This window comes from Theropithecus gelada, chromosome 16 (assembly GCF_003255815.1).
Source record: "Theropithecus gelada isolate Dixy chromosome 16, Tgel_1.0, whole genome shotgun sequence".
Lineage (NCBI taxonomy): Eukaryota > Metazoa > Chordata > Mammalia > Primates > Cercopithecidae > Theropithecus > Theropithecus gelada.
The window spans coordinates 63,778,850-63,794,167 of record NC_037684.1 but is presented as its reverse complement, the minus strand read 5'-3'; the positions used below and the strand labels follow the sequence as shown (position 1 = coordinate 63,794,167).

The window sequence follows — 15,318 nt, the reverse complement described above, 5'->3', positions numbered from 1 at the left end:
TCCCAGGTACTTGGGAGGCTGAGGTAGAATTGCTTGAACCTGGGAGACAGAGGTTGCAGTGAGCCGAGACTGTGCCACTGCACTCCAGCCTGGGTGACAGAGCGAAACTGTCTCAAAAATAAATAAAATAAAAATACCTAAAATAAACCAGAAATGACTTGCAGAGGATGTAGAACATTGATACCCACATTAAGGTGCTAATGAAAGGGGAAAAAATGGCCAGCTAAAACCAACATATTACCCCCAAATCCTTTAACTTCAGCTTCTGTATTACAGCATCTATATCATCTTTTCATTCTTGGTTTGAGGCCAAAATAAAAGTACATTTTTGTTCATTTGTTAGTGACTCAAGAAAAGTGTAGGAAAAAAATACAAAAGAAAGTATGCCTCCTAGTGGTGGGATTAAGGGTGATCATTTCTCCCCCTCTGCATTATACCTTTCTACACTTTCCAAATTATTTATGACGATCAGTAAAACAGGTTAAAAAGCTGTTATGGCTAGTATCACCTTAATGCAGGACAAGAGCTGCATCTGTTGTGACTACAACAAACTCAGCACAGAGCAGGGGCTGTGCGCGGGCTCAGTGACTGGAAGGTCCCCTCCCACTAACAGATCAGCAGCAGCCCAGGCAGGAGGCAGGAGGCAGGAGGCAGGGCCTGTGGGTCCCCTGAATCCCAATGAAGCACTCCATGGTCACACTTTTGGTCAAAATTAGTAAACTTTATTTAAACTTCAAAAAAATAAAATAACAGACAAAAGGCAGCTTTAGCTTTGTTCTTCTCGAGGATCAGCTGTAACCACTCAGAGCAGGAACTACCCCTAAGTTAAAATGCCCTTTACCCGCCCCCACATCAAGTCACAGGCAAGGAAGGATCTTCAATTTGGGGACAGGCAAGGGGTGGGTGGGGTAGGAATGAGAACACCACTGGGCCAGTGGGTTCTGACAGCATGAGTGGAGAACAAGACAAGAATCTGCATCAGAAACGGGATCCAGAAGTTCACCAAGAGCTCTGCCACAAGGCGTTTATGTACAAGGGAGCTGGGCTGGGGGTGACACCCCACGAGGGAAGCAAGAACTGCACAGCAGCATGGGCAAGCTGCCCTGGACCCTAGCCCGCTGCCGCACCCCACGAGCCCTCAGTTCTCCTCATCACTGTCATCCGGGCTGATGGCCGGGCTGGTGAGGCTGTAGGTGGGGCTGGTGGGCGAGTAACCAGGGGAAGTGGGAGAGTAAGTCGAGCCTTTGGGAGAGGTGGGCGAGTAGGTGGGACTGGTGGGTGAGTACTTGGGAGAAGTGGGCGAGTAAGTGGGACTAGTAGGTGAGTACTTGGGAGAGGTTGGGGTGTAGACTGGAGAGGTTGGGGAATAAGTAGGGGATGTTGGGGAGTATTTCGGGGTGGTGGGTGAATAGGTGGGACTGGTAGGAGAGTACTTGGGAGAGGTGGGTGAATATTTGGGACTGGTAGGTGAGTACTTGGGGGAGGTTGGGGTATACTCTGGGGAGCTGGGACTGTAGGAAGGACTGGTTGGGGTGTACTTGGGTGAGGTTGGGCTGTAGCTGGGCGAGCTGGGGCTGTAGCTGGGTGAGCTTGGGGTATAGGTTGGAGACTGTGGTGTGTATCGTGGGCTGGAAGGGGAGTAACTTGGTGAGGTCGGGGAGTAACTGGGTGATGTTGGAGAGTAGCTTGGAGAGGTTGGGCTGTAGTTAGGGCTGGTAGGCGTGTAGTTGGGACTAGTAGGTGAATAGCTGGGTGATGTTGGGCTGTAGCTGGGTGACGTTGGGGTGTAATTGGGACTGGTTGGAGAATAGTTCGGGCTGGTGGGTGAGTAACTTGGGGAAGTGGGTGAGTAGCTGGGGGAGGTGGGTGAATAGCTTGGAGAGGTTGGTGAGTAGCTGGGGGAAGTGGGAGAATAGCTGGGTGAAGTTGGCGAGTAGCTGGGAGATGTTGGTGAGTAGCTGGGAGATGTCGGCGAGTAGCTGGGAGAGGTGGGCGAGTAGCTAGGGGAAGTGGGCGAGTAGCTGGGAGAGGTGGGCGAGTAGCTGGGAGAGGTGGGTGAGTAGCTGGGAGAGGTGGGTGAGTAGCTGGGAGAGGTGGGCGAGTAGCTGGGAGAGGTCGGGGAGTAGCTGGGTGATGTGGGACTATAGTTGGGACTGGTTGGAGAATATGATGGAGAGGTAGGGGAGTAGGAGGGTGAAGTGGGGGAATAAGAGGGACTCTGGGGTGTGTAGCCCCCAGGAGAGCGGGGCTCGTAGGCAGGTGACGTTGGCGAGTAGCTGGGAGACATGGCACCACCTGTGGGGAAACAGCCAACAAAGGAGATGAGTAATGGACAGACTCACCCAGAACTGAGGAGGAAACAAACCTGGCCCGACAGATGGCGACAGCTCACCTGGTGAAGGGATGTAAGGGCTTGAGGGACCCGGGGACCCCGGGGAGCCGGGTGTGGGAGACCAGGCAGGGGAGTAACCTGGGCTGAAGCCACTGGCATCTGATGCAGCACTGGGAGAGAAGCCAGCTGCCCCTGGGGTCATTCCACTCCCTATAGAGTGAGAAAAGCAAGTTAAGGCCAGAGCTGAAGATCAAATGCCCCCAATTCTTCCTGCCCACCTTTCAATAGCCCTCTGCGGCCTTCAAGAGTTCCAACAATGGCTGCTGTTCATGATCCCAGCTCACCCACCTCTGAACCACCTGGAGGGCCCTCTTCCTGGATCAGGTTACTCACCAACACTGGGGGACCAGGCGCCGTAGGCAGGGGTTGCACCCTGGTTCCAAGGCGTCATGGCAGGAGAGATTCCACCCATGGGACTGGGTGCTGAGCCAAAGAACATGCCGGTGGCTGCAAAGAGGCACACAGGAAATCGTGAGGAGCAAGAACAGCAACAACAGACTAGTGACACCCTCCCACCCATGGCCTGCCCCACCGCCTCGCCAATGCAGGCAGGTACTGGGCAGCTAGGGCCTCATACTCACGTCCAGCAGCCCCCAGGCCGGGGATATTGGTGGGGATCTCCATGCCATACTTGCACTTCTCTGCATCAAGCAGTAGGTCAAAGCAGCCAGTGCCGGCTGGAGCCAGCTGGCCCAGCATGATATTCTCAGAGACCCCCTTCATGGGGTCGCTCTCGCCGTGTGCGGCTGCTTCCATAAGCACATCCACCTGAACAGAGCAGACAGGCCCCATGAGACCCCACCACACACAGCACCTGGCTGTCCCATCACCACAGCCCAGCCGCCCAAAGTGGGCGCCCTTCTTCCCACACTGCTCCCTCCTTCTGCCCTATTCATAAATTCCACTGTTACCGTTTCCTCAAAGGAACACTTCATGAGTGGTCCTGTGTCCTGGCGGTTGACTCCGTGTCGGGTGATGGCCATCAAATGGCCACGACAGGTCATGGTATCACACAAGAGAGCCAAGTGTCGGTAATTGACATAGGAGCCATCAAACGAGATGACATGGTACAGCTCCCGCTCCAGGGCCTTCCGCACAGCTTCAATGCCCAGCACCTGGCACAGGGGAGGGAAGCAGACGGGAGGGTCAGGACTGAGCAACTCTGCTCTCTTTCCTGCTTTTGCCACCACCCAGATCCAGGGAGGGGGTCAGGAGCCAGGACATCCCACACTCAGAAATGGATTCAGGCAGAAAAAGTCTGAGCCTGAGGAAATCCTGTGAGTGGACAGCACAGAATGAGGGGCCTGAGAGCCAGAGATCCACGAAAGGCCGCTGGGCAGCACACTAGGGCTCACCGTGAAGATCTCCACGATGTCATTGGACGTGGTGCGCACGGGGTCCACATCCTTCTCACTTAGCACCCGCATCAAGCTCACGCCGTCCGTCTCCAGGATCCACTCCTGCAGGGCCTTGAATTCCCCGTCCTCTGTGATGATGATTTTCTTCTTGTTGTCTGTCTGTGGCAAGTGCATGTACACCTGTGGGAAAGACAGCGTGCTCAGGGTGGGCAGGGCGGGGAGTCGGGGAGCGGGAGGAGGAAGGCGGTGGCGGAGGGGACGGCTGACCTTGCTGATCTGCTCGATGCCCTGCAGGGTCATATCTGTCAGCATGTTGGACTCAATGCAGCGCAGGAAGACATCATCATCCATCTTATCCACCACCTCTTCCTCCTGCAGCGAGAGTGAGGTCAGCACTCGGCATCCTCTGGTCTCTTCCCCAGCTCTCACCTCCAACTACAGCCTCCTTGAGGGCCTAACAAGTCAGTCACCAGGCTCTGCCCCTCACACTTCCAGTGGGACATTTTTTTTTTTTGAGACGGAGTTTCGCTGTTATCAGCCTGGGCTGGAGTGCAATGGCACGATCTCGGCTCACGGCAACCTCTACCCCCCAGGTTCCAGCAATTCTCCAGTGAGACTTTTTATCCTGATTTTCCAATATTAAAAGCAGCCTAAGGAAAGGCACCCAAATCCCACCAACCTATCACAACTTCCACTCTGGTGCAGTCCTGCCTAGCGAGAGGCGGGCTCCATCAAAGTGTCACGTCCTCCAACCACTGTACCCAAACACACACCATTCCCTGCTCCAGCACTTAACCCCATGTTCACCTAGGCTGCCGCTGGCATGACAGTGATCTCTTTTAATGGCCATATATTGTATTCCATCAAGACCTATCAATGCTTTTATAACTGTTTTCTGACAGCAGGTTCAGTAGTTAGTGAGTTCTTCAGTTTTGTTTTTTTTTTTTTTGAGATGGAGTCTCACTCTTGTTGCCCAGGCTGGAGTGCAATGGCGCCATCTTACCTCACTGCAACCTCCACCTCCCAGGTTCAAGCGGTTCTCCTGCCTCAGCCTCCCGAGTAACTGAGATTACAGGCATGCACCACCATGCCCGGCTAATTTTGTATTTTCAGTAGACACGGGGTTTCTCCATGTTGGTCAAGCTGGTGTCCAACTCCTGACCTCAGGTAATCTGCCCGCCTCGGCCTCCCAAAGTGCTGGGATTACAAGTCTGAGCCACCACGCCCGGCCTGAGTTCTTCAGTTTTTATTACTAAAGCATCAGGCACCAACATGTGCTAAACAAATATCGCAGGAGCCATGCCCAGGAGTGAAGTCACTGATCCAGCCTTTTCATGGGTCTTGTTATGCCTGTCACACGACTTCCCCTAGGACATAGCAATTCCTACTATGCAACCTGCCCCCAAGTCTGGCCCCTGCCTCAGGGCTGGGGTTTGTATTCCCTAAGCAAAGCAAGCTGCAGGAGGCTCAGGGGAGGAAAGCCAGGGGACAGGGCAACAGGGAGGCACTCCTATCTCCTATTTCAACACCAGCTGTTTTATCTACTCAGCCGGTGCTGTGGGTTTTGAAAATCGTTGCTCATCACCATTCCCTATCCCGAAATTAGGTGGGTACGACCCACCCCTCAATGTTTATTGTTTGAGACGGAGTTTCACTCTTGTTGCCCACGTTGGAGTGCAATGGCATGATCTTGGCTCACCGCAACCTCCGCCTCCTGGGTTCAAGCCATTCTCCTGCCTCAGTCTCCCGAGTAGCTGGGATTACAGGCACGCACCACCATGGCTGGCTAATTTTGTATTTTTAGTAACACGAGATGGGGTTTCTCTGTGTTGGTCAGGCTGACCTCAGGTGATCCACCCACCTCAGCCTCCCACAGTACTGGGATTACAAACCCGGGGCCCCGCGCCCAGCCCCCCTCAGTGCTGGGATTACAGGCCTGGCCCCCGCGCCCGGTCCCCCTCAGTGCTGACTGCATCTTCTTTTCTTTGGTCCCTAACATGATTCATGAGTTCTACACGTGACACATCAACTTCTTCCTAGATCCCCTATTACCTCCTGCATCTTGTTCTCATCGCTGTTCATGATGCGAATACGGAGCACCAGCTTCTCTGCGTTGTCATCATTAAAGATGCAGTTCAAGTCATCACCAAAACCTGGTGGGGCGAGGAGCCATGAGAAAGGCTGCAGCTAACAGGACTGGCCCCAGGCACTGTCCATTCGCAGCTCCCTCTGAGCAAAGCTCTTTTGGCTCCCCACTCCTCCTCACAGAAACTTCCTTTTTCATAAAAGCCCTCGGAAAGGGGAAGGGGGACCACTGAGAAGAGAAAGGGAGTGCAGAGGGGACCTGGAGAGTTGGAGGATGCCTTGGATGGGTGGAACTGGTACGTGGACGGAGTGAGGGTGGGTAGCTCTTTAGGGGCTCAAGTGCAGTGAACACGACAGGTGGTGGCACAGACAGTGGGGCTCCTGAGCCAGGCCTGCCCTCCTAGGCTTACCAGCATTGATCTTTTCAGCAATCTGCTCCATGGTCAGCTTCCGATCAGTCATGTGCTTCCGATCCAGCTCCACCCGCAACAGCCAGGGGGAGATTCGGGCCACATCAAAGTCAGGCATTTCATAGTAGACATTCACCCACTCTTGGTCCTCTGCCACCACCGTGCTCTGGGGGTTGGGGTCATAGTAGATGGCTGTGTTGGCAGTCACCTTCCTCAACGTTGTATGCTCCAGGCGGCACAGAATATCCTGGGAACAGAGAGAAGTCCATGACACAGAGAACCGAGTAGCTCTAAAGGCTTTTTTTTTTTTTTTTTTGAGACGGAGTCTCACTCTGTCCCCTAGGCTGGAGTGCAGTGGCGCGATCTCCACTCACTGCAAGCTACGCCCCTCTGGGTTCACGCCATTCTCCTGCCTCAGCCTCCTGAGTAGCTGGGACTACAGGCGCCCGCCACCACGCCCGGCTAATTTTTTGTATTTTTAGTAGAGACAGGGTTTCACTGTGTTAGCCAGGATAGTCTTGATCTCCTGACCTCGTGATCTGCCCATCTCGGCCTCCCAAAGTGCTGGGATTACAGGCGTGAGCCACCGTGCCCGGCCTCTAAAGGCCTCTTCTAACTCTCCTTATCAAGGGAATCCAAAACCCTTTATTCAACGGGAAGAGTTCTTCTTTTGTTTTTTTTTTGAGATGGAGTCTCGCTCTTGTCCAAGCTGGAGGGCAGTGGCACAATCTCAGCTCACTGCAACCTCTGCCTCCCAGGTTCAAGCGATCCTCCTGCCTCCGCCCCTACAGATAGCTGGGATTACAGGCACGCGCCACCACGCCCAGCTAATTTTTATATTTTTAGTAGAGACGGTGTTTCACCACGTTGGCCAGGTTGGTCTTCAACTCCTGACCTCAGGTGATCCACCCGCCTTGGCCTCCCAAAGTGCTGGGATTACAGGCGTGAGCCATCGCGCCCAGTTGAGTTGTTCTTTTCTTCCTGCCAAGAAGCCCAGCACCCCTGGATCCCTACCTTGGCTCTCTCAGCATCTCGAGCAGACTGGCCCAACAAGAAGACAGTAAGTGAAGGGGTCTTTGGCTTCTTGGAAATGTTGATGAGCTCCTTAAGTCGGGGCACACCCAGCGTCACATTCTTGGCAGACACACCAGCATAGTGGAAGGTATTCAAGGTCATCTGGGTGGCAGGTTCTCCAAGGGACTGTGCAGCCAGAGCTCCCACCATTTCCCCAGGATGGGCCTAAGGAAAAGAGGAAAAGCTAGCATCAGACAAAGCCAACGCCTCTCTTTCGGTTAATGAGAGCAGGATGCGGATCCGCATCTGGCTTATCACAGTCAGGGCCAGAACTGCTAACCTTAAAGGACATGGGTAGATGAGTTTGGAAAAGGCAGACAAACTCTAAAAGAAAAAAAAAGAAACTCCTATTTGATCATCCCCTTCCTCACACAAGAGCTTCCATTTATAGGACACCATTTGGCACCTGGTATGCAGCACATCCAAAGAAAGCTACTATACCATCTGAGATCCAAATTTCTTTTTTTTTTTTTCTGAGATGGAATCTCACCCTGTCGCCCAGGATGGAGTGCAATGGCGCAATCTTGGCTCACTGCAACTTCTGCCTCCCTGCAACTTCTGCCTCCCAGGTTCAAGCAATTCTCCTGCCTCAGCCTCCCAAGTAGCTGGTATTACAGGTGTGTGCCACCACACCCAGCTAATATTTTTTTGTATCTTTAGTAGAGACGGGGTTTCACCATGTTGGTCAGGCTGGTCTCAAACTCCCAACCTCAAGTGATCCACCCGCCTCGGCCTCCCAAAGTGCTAGGATTACAGGTGTGAGCCTCTGCACCTGGCCAAGATTCAAACTTCTAAACCTATATTAAAATTACCGGGTAAATATTCATTCTATAACAGCTAAATAGGAAGCTCCCCATATGTTATGAGATAGTCACATATGAAATTAAACTGTAATCACACAGTATCTAACTTTTTCAGACTAACTTCTTCCACTAAGTAAATATACATTTAAAGTTCATCACTGGTAGAGACAGGATTTCGTTAATGTTGCCCAGGCTGGTCTCCAACTCCTGGGCTCTGGTGAACCTCCTGCCTTGGCCTCCCAAAGTGTTGAGATTATAGTTACAAGCCACCGCATCTGGCTTATCACTGTCTTTCTGTGGCTTGACAGCTCATTACTTTTTTTTTTTTTCTTAGAGTCTCACTGTCACCCAGGCTGAAGTACAGTAGCATGATCTCAGCTCACTAATGCAGCCTCAACCTCCTGGCCTCAGGTGATCCTCCCACCTCAGCCTCCCAAGTAGCTGTGATTACAGGGGCACTCCACCACACCCGGCTAAATTTTTTTGTAGATGGTGTTTTGCCATGTGCCCAAGGGTGGTCTTGAACTTCTGGGCTCAAGCAATCTTCCTACCTCAGCCTCCCAAAGAGCTAGGATTATAGACATCAGCCACTGTGCTTGGCTGTTACTTTTTTTTTGAGACGGTCTCCCTCTGTTGCCCAGGCTGGAGTACAGTGATGCAATCTCACTCAGCTCACTGCAACCTCTGCTGCCCAGGTTCAAGTGATCCTCCTGCCTTAGCCTCCCAAGTGTGTGCCACCACACCTGGCTAATTTTCCTATTTTTGGTAGAGATGAGGTTTCACCATGTTGGGCAGGCTCTTCTGGAACTCCTGACCTCAAGTGATCTGCCTGCCTCGGCCTCCCAAAGTGCTGGGATTACAGGCGTGAGCCACCACGCCCAGCCTGTTCATTACTTTTTATTGCTCAATGATGTTCCCTCGAATGGATATGCGATCTACCACATTTTGCTTATACATTCATCAGTGGACATTTAAGTTGTTTTCACTGCTTAACTACAGTAACACTGATATGAACATTTGTGTATAAATGTTTGCGTGGCCATATGCTTTCTGTTCTCTTGACTGTGTGTGTGTGTGTGTGTGTGTGTGTGTGTGTGTGTGTGTGTATATAGATCTAGGAATGAAACTGCTGGGCCATATGGTAACTCTATGTTTAACTTCCTAAAGCAGTTGTACCTTTTCTACTAGCAATGTATGAGGGTTCTAATTTTTCCACATCCTTGTCAACACTTGTTATTATCTGTGCTTGGATTACAGTCACACTAGTGGACATGAAGTGGCACATCGCTCTGGTTTCATGTGCATTATCCCTGATGGCTAATGATGTTGAGGATCTTTTCATGCACTTACTGATCATTTACATAAGTAGTACTCTTCTTCGGGGAAACATGTTTTTAAATTTTATTATTATTATTTTTTTTGAGACAGAGTCTTGCTCTGTCGCCCAGGCTGGAGTGCAGTGGCGCGGTCTCGGCTCACTGCAACCTCCACCTCCCAGGTTCACACCATTCTCCTGCCTCAGCCTCCCGAGTAGCTGGGACTACAGGCACCTGCCACCACGCCCGGCTAATTTTTTGTATTTTTTTTTAGTAGAGACGGGGTTTCACCATGTTAGCCAGGATGGTCTCTTATCTCCTGACCTCGTGGATCCACCCCCTTTTGGCCTCCCAAAGCTGGGGTTACAGGCGTGAGCCACCGTGCCTGGCCTTTTATTATTATTTTTGAGATGGAGTCTCACTCTTGTTGCCCAGGCTGGAGTGCAATGGCACGATCTTGGCTGACTGCAACCTCCACCTCCCGGGTTCAAGTGATTCTCCTGCCTCAGCCTCCCGAGTAACTCGGATTACAGGCATGCGCCACCAAGCCCGGCTAATTTTGTATTTTTAGTAGAGATGGTGTTTCTCCATGTTGGTCAGGCTGGTCTCAAACTCCCGACCTCAGGTGATCCGCCCGCCTCAGCCTCCCAAAGTGCTGGGATTACAGGCATGAGCCACCACGCCCACCCAGGAAACAAGTATTGAAATCCATTGAGACTTTTTAATTGTTGACCTGCTATATTGTCCTTTACATATTCTATATGTATGGCCCTTATCAGATGACTTCCAAATATTTTCTCCCATTCTCTGTGTTTTCTTTTTACTTTCTTGATAGTGTACTATGAACCATGAAGTTTTAAATTTTGATGAAGTCCAATTCATCTATTTTTTCCTTTGCATGCTTATGCTTTTGGTGTCATACCTAAGAATTCACTGCCTAAGCCAGTCATGAAGACTTATTCAAGTTTCCTTCTCAGAGTATTTTTATAGTGTCAGCTCTTGAATTTAGGCGTTTTGAGATAGTTTTTGTACATGGTATGAGGTAGGAATCCAACTTCATTCTTCTGCATGTGGGTATCTAGTTGCCCTAGCAGTATTTGCTAACAAGAGTATTCTTACACCATTTAATTAAATTGGGACTCTTGCAAAAAATCAAGTGACCATAAATGTGAGGGTTTATTTCTGGACTCTCAATTCTACTCTATCAGTCTTTATATGTATCTTTATGACAGAACACACTGTCTTGCTTACTGTAGCTTTGTAGTAAGTTTTGAAATCAGGGAATGTGAGTTGTCCAACTTTTGTTACTTTTAAATATTGTCTTGGCTATACTATATCCTTTGCATTTCCATATGAATTTTAACATCAAGTTGTAAATGTCTGTGAAAAAAACCAGTTGGAATTTTGATAGGGATTATATCGGATCTATACAGCTCACTTTGGGAAGTAGTGCTATTCAACAATATTAAGTCTTCCAATCCATGAACACGAGAGGTCTTTCATTTAGGGGTTTAAAAAAAAAAAAAAATACAGAGTCTCACTCTTGTTGCCCAGGCTAGAGTGCAATGGCGCAATCTCGGGTCACTGCAACCTCCACCCCCAGGTTCAGGTGATTCTCCTGTCTCACCTCCCGAGCAGCTGGGATTACAGGCATATGCCACCACACCCAGCTAATTTTGTATTTTTAGTAAAGGTGGGGTTTCTTCCTGTTGGTCAGGCTGTTCTCGAACTCCTGACCTCAGGTGATCTGCCCACCTCAGTCTCCCAAAGTGCTGGGATTACAGGAGTAGGCCACAGCACCCAGCTTCATTTAGGTCTTTTTAAATTTCTTTCAGCCATGTTCTATGGTGTTCCCTAATACATTTTTAATTATTTAATTTATAAAAATTGACTTACAGTAAACAGGTTCAGAGGTACACCTATGACAGTGCTTTACCCTATTATCCTATAAAATCCTTAAAGCCAGTGAAAGCATATTCCACTATCTATAAATCTTTTTTTCTATTTACTCCTTTTTTTTTTTTGAGACAAGAGTCTCGCTCTGTTGCCCAGGCTGGAGTGCAAAGGTGTAATCTCAGCTCACCGCAACCTCCGCCTCCCGGGTTCAAGCGATTCTCCTGCCTCAGCCTCCCAAGTAGCTGGGATTACAGGCGCGCACCACCACACCTGGCTAATTTTTGTATTTCACCATGTTGGTTAGGCTGGTCTCGAACTCCTGACCCACCCACCCACCTCGGCCTCCCAAAGTGCTGGGATTATGGGCGTGAGCCATTACACCCAGCCCTAATTCCCTATCTTTATCTAAATTAGACTCTGCACACAGCAGGGAGTGTAGGGAAGAAGAAAAAAAAAGAATTCTATGTCATATCCTAGTCATGCCACTTACTTCCTATATGACCATCATACAATCCAGTCTCTCTCTCCAAGCCTGAGTTTTTTTTGTTTTTTTTTTTTGACGGAGTCTCGCTCTGTCACCAGGATGGAGTGCAGTGGCATGATCTCAGCTCACTGCAACCTCCGCCTCCAAGGGTTCAAGTGATTCTCCTGCCTCAGCCTCCTGAGAGTAGCTGGGACTACAGGCGCACGCCACCACACCCAGCTAATTTTTGTATTTTTAGTAGAGACAGGGTTTTACCATGTTGGCCAGGATGGTCTCCATCTCTTGACTTTGTGATCCGACTGCCTCGGCCTCCCAAAGTGCTGGGATTACAGGCATGAGCCACCGCACCCAGCCCAAACCTCAGTTTTTCTCTGCAACGTGGGACTAACAAACCCTCCCCCGCTAGGAGTGTTTTAAAGCCATGATGGTACAAAGGGATAATGGCCCAAACACAGGACTTGGTAAGGTACACAGTAGTCTCTCCATGAATGACAACTATTATTAGGTGATTGTGGACAGAAGTGGGCTCTTCTTGGAAACCACAGAAGTCAACAGGTAAAAGGAGGAAAACAACACTCACAATAGCTTGGTTGAACTTGGACTCAATCTCCCCAAGCAGCCAGTCGAAGGCCTCCCCACTGAGCCGAAACTCCTCCGCCATGCGGCGGGAACACAACGTGGACCGCAGGTGGATGTTGAAGAGCAGCGTGGCATTTTCCTGGGCCTGCCGACTTAGTGGGTCATCCCCATTCACAATCACCAGCTTCTTGCTCAATTCCTTGACTCCTGGGGACCAATTAGAGGTGAGGAGATCATCAGACCAGGGCCCAGCAGTCTCCTATCCCCTAGCCTGGCTGGGAGACCCCTAAGCAGGTACTCACCCTCCACCACTTTGATGGGGTGCAGGTCGGAGGGAAGGCGTGGGTTGATGTGGAAGATTTTCTGAGCATTCCAGATCATCCGCAGCAGGTTACAGGGGAGGACAACCTGAGGGAGGAGGATATGGAGGGAGGGTTGTGTCTGGGGACAGCCATCCAGGGAGGCACATCTCTAGTGTTAGCACTTCCCAGCCACACACACCTTGCTGTCTCCAGTTGGAAAGATGACCCTGAGCACCTCCCGATCCTCCCGCATCCGCTCAAATTCCCGCTCCAACTCGTTCTGTATGTGTGCGTTGCTCAGCACGTCCTTCACCAGGTCCTCCTGCAGAGTGCGCCGCAGGGCCCTCTCATTAGTATAATCAAAGCGGAACCTGGAAGTGCAAGGGGTAGCCAGTGGGCAGGTAGGCTCTGGGACCTTGGTCCCCACAAAATGCGCTCTAAGGTTCCCAAACGTGCACAGCCGACCAGGTACAGTGGTTTGGAGGCAAGAATCTTGGACAGAGAAAAATTCAGGCCCAAGGACTGCCAGTGGGACCTGAGTACAGGCCCACCCCTCTGCATCTGCTTTATAATATCGGCAGGGACAAAATGGGGACTGATCTTAAATCCACCTCCAACCACCTCCTCCCCCGTGTCACACAGCTGTTTCAGATAGGTGGGAAAAGGACGTTGAAAGGTAAGCTCTAGTGCAAGACACATACCAGGCTATCTCTCTGGAATAGGTATAGGAATCCTACTACTCAGGCCCTGAGCCCCAGGGGCGAGAACCACCCGCCTGCCCGCCTCCTCACTTCTTCTCAAAAGCCTTGTTGGAAGGTTTCAGCGTAGCCAGGTTCTGGAACTCAACGCTCTCGCCTGCCAGGCCGTCTTCGCCGTAGCGCAGCTGTACCACCTGGTTGATGGAGTTCCTCACAGTCGCGTCGTACTTCACCATCACTGACTCCATGGACTTGATCAGTCGCCGCTGGATGTATCCTGGAGGGAAGTAATCAGTTGTAGGACCCAAGGCAAAAAGGGGATGACAAAGCCCAAAGACCCAGGCTGGGGCCGTAACCTACCTGACTCTCAAAAGAGTCAGCTAGTATTCCCTTTGTCTAGGGCCTTTGAATGAAAACTCAGTGTCTACCACTAGATGGACAAAAAGCCCAGCAGGCACCACCCCAATGGGACAGGCCAGCAGAGCCCTGGAAAGCTCTATCCCTGCACTGCGGAATGCTGCACAGCAATCCAAACAAGGGTGTTTGCCTACTCGAGTCTCTATTCTTTCCACAAGGGCCAGAATTATACCCTGGGAATAGGAGCCTGAGCATTTCCACTCCCCACCTGTCAGGGGTTTCTCAGCCTGCAGCAGTCCCTGGTAACAGCCCAAGGAAGACCCCTAAGGAAAGCCTCACCAGTCTCAGCAGTCTTGACAGCCGTGTCAATGAGCCCCTCACGACCCCCCATGGCGTGGAAAAAGAACTCGGTGGGGGTGAGGCCGGCTAGGTAGGAGTTCTCCACAAAGCCACGGCTCTCGGGCCCGTAGTCATCCTTGATGAAGTGAGGCAGAGTCCGGTGCTTGAAGCCAAATGGAATCCGTTTGCCCTCCACGTTCTGCTGCCCGACGACAGCAATGACCTGGGAAACAGAAAGGTGGGGTGTACTGAATTCCCTCTGCCTTAAGAATAACAGTTCCCAAGATTTCTTCCCAACTCCCGTGATCCTCCTGACTCTAATACATACAAACACCTTCCTTCCTCCTCCCAAACTTCAGTGTGGCCCCGTATGTGGAAAGACAAGGCTCCTCACCTGGGAGATGTTAATCTTGGAACCTTTAGCTCCAGACACGACCATAGACTTGAAGTTGTTGTATTCAGACAGGGATTTCTGAGCAGAGGAGCCAGTCTTGTCTCGGGCATCATTAAGAATGCGGTTCACCTGATTCTCAAAGGTCTGCCGCAGAGTGTTCCCTGGGGTGGGCTCCAGCTCGTTGTTGTGTGCCTTCTCGATGACCTGGAGGCAGAGCTCTTGGTGAGACATCAATCCCTACTCCCCGCCCCTTCCCTCTAACTTTACACTCCCTTTGCTCTTGATGATGCTAACTTCAAAGTCCCTGGAAACCCCTTATTCCATCTCTGGTGGCCTTCCCTCTCACCTCTATTACATCCTGCTTGGCCTTCTTAATAGTGTTCTGAATGTCCTGGTAAGTCTTAGAATCAGCAATGGAGTCCCCAATGCCAATGGTATGACCTAGAGACAGGGAAAGGCATCAGCAAACCCCTTTGGACCTCTAAGAAACATGGAATGGAATTATAGCCAACAGTAGAAGCAGGGGGCACCAAATCCAAGGAGGAAAGAAAGGGATGGAAGGACAGTAAGAAGTTAGAGAATTCACAGAAAGGTCCTGGTACCACGCCTCCATGCTCACCCTCGATGAGGAGCCAGTTGTTAATGACGGTCTGAATGTTGGAGTAGAAGAGGCGAGTGATGTCATGGCCCATCTCTAGGTAGGATATGTGGACCAGGGAACCAGCTGACGTGCCCAGAGACTTCTTACACAGGATGCCCATGATCAGCTCCCCGTTCTCCACCACCACCTAAGGACAAAGCACCCACTCACGTCCCCCGCTCTGGTGCTGG

The 15,318-nt window shown here is 50.9% G+C and overlaps 1 protein-coding gene across 2 annotated transcripts in view; it reads right to left on the bottom strand.

Moving 5' to 3' along the window:
• Positions 1-700: 700 nt before the first annotated feature.
• The window catches only part of POLR2A (RNA polymerase II subunit A), a 32,508-nt gene continuing 17,890 nt past the window's right edge, over positions 701-15,318 (bottom strand). Inside the window, exons 12-29 of one of the 2 annotated variants that reach the window (XM_025362035.1) lie at positions 15,107-15,275; positions 14,834-14,928; positions 14,488-14,691; positions 14,094-14,316; positions 13,491-13,674; positions 12,899-13,070; positions 12,700-12,805; positions 12,399-12,604; positions 7,260-7,484; positions 6,246-6,492; positions 5,803-5,903; positions 4,018-4,122; positions 3,748-3,930; positions 3,304-3,507; positions 2,974-3,160; positions 2,726-2,839; positions 2,393-2,542; positions 701-2,295 (exon numbers count right to left, since the gene is read on the bottom strand). In XM_025362035.1, the coding sequence (XP_025217820.1) occupies positions 1,139-2,295; positions 2,393-2,542; positions 2,726-2,839; positions 2,974-3,160; positions 3,304-3,507; positions 3,748-3,930; positions 4,018-4,122; positions 5,803-5,903; positions 6,246-6,492; positions 7,260-7,484; positions 12,399-12,604; positions 12,700-12,805; positions 12,899-13,070; positions 13,491-13,674; positions 14,094-14,316; positions 14,488-14,691; positions 14,834-14,928; positions 15,107-15,275 (4,032 nt within the window). In that variant the 3' untranslated portion in view covers positions 701-1,138. The remainder of the gene's footprint in view (positions 2,296-2,392; positions 2,543-2,725; positions 2,840-2,973; positions 3,161-3,303; positions 3,508-3,747; positions 3,931-4,017; positions 4,123-5,802; positions 5,904-6,245; positions 6,493-7,259; positions 7,485-12,398; positions 12,605-12,699; positions 12,806-12,898; positions 13,071-13,490; positions 13,675-14,093; positions 14,317-14,487; positions 14,692-14,833; positions 14,929-15,106; positions 15,276-15,318) is intronic. The other variant, XM_025362036.1, reaches the window with a different exon arrangement.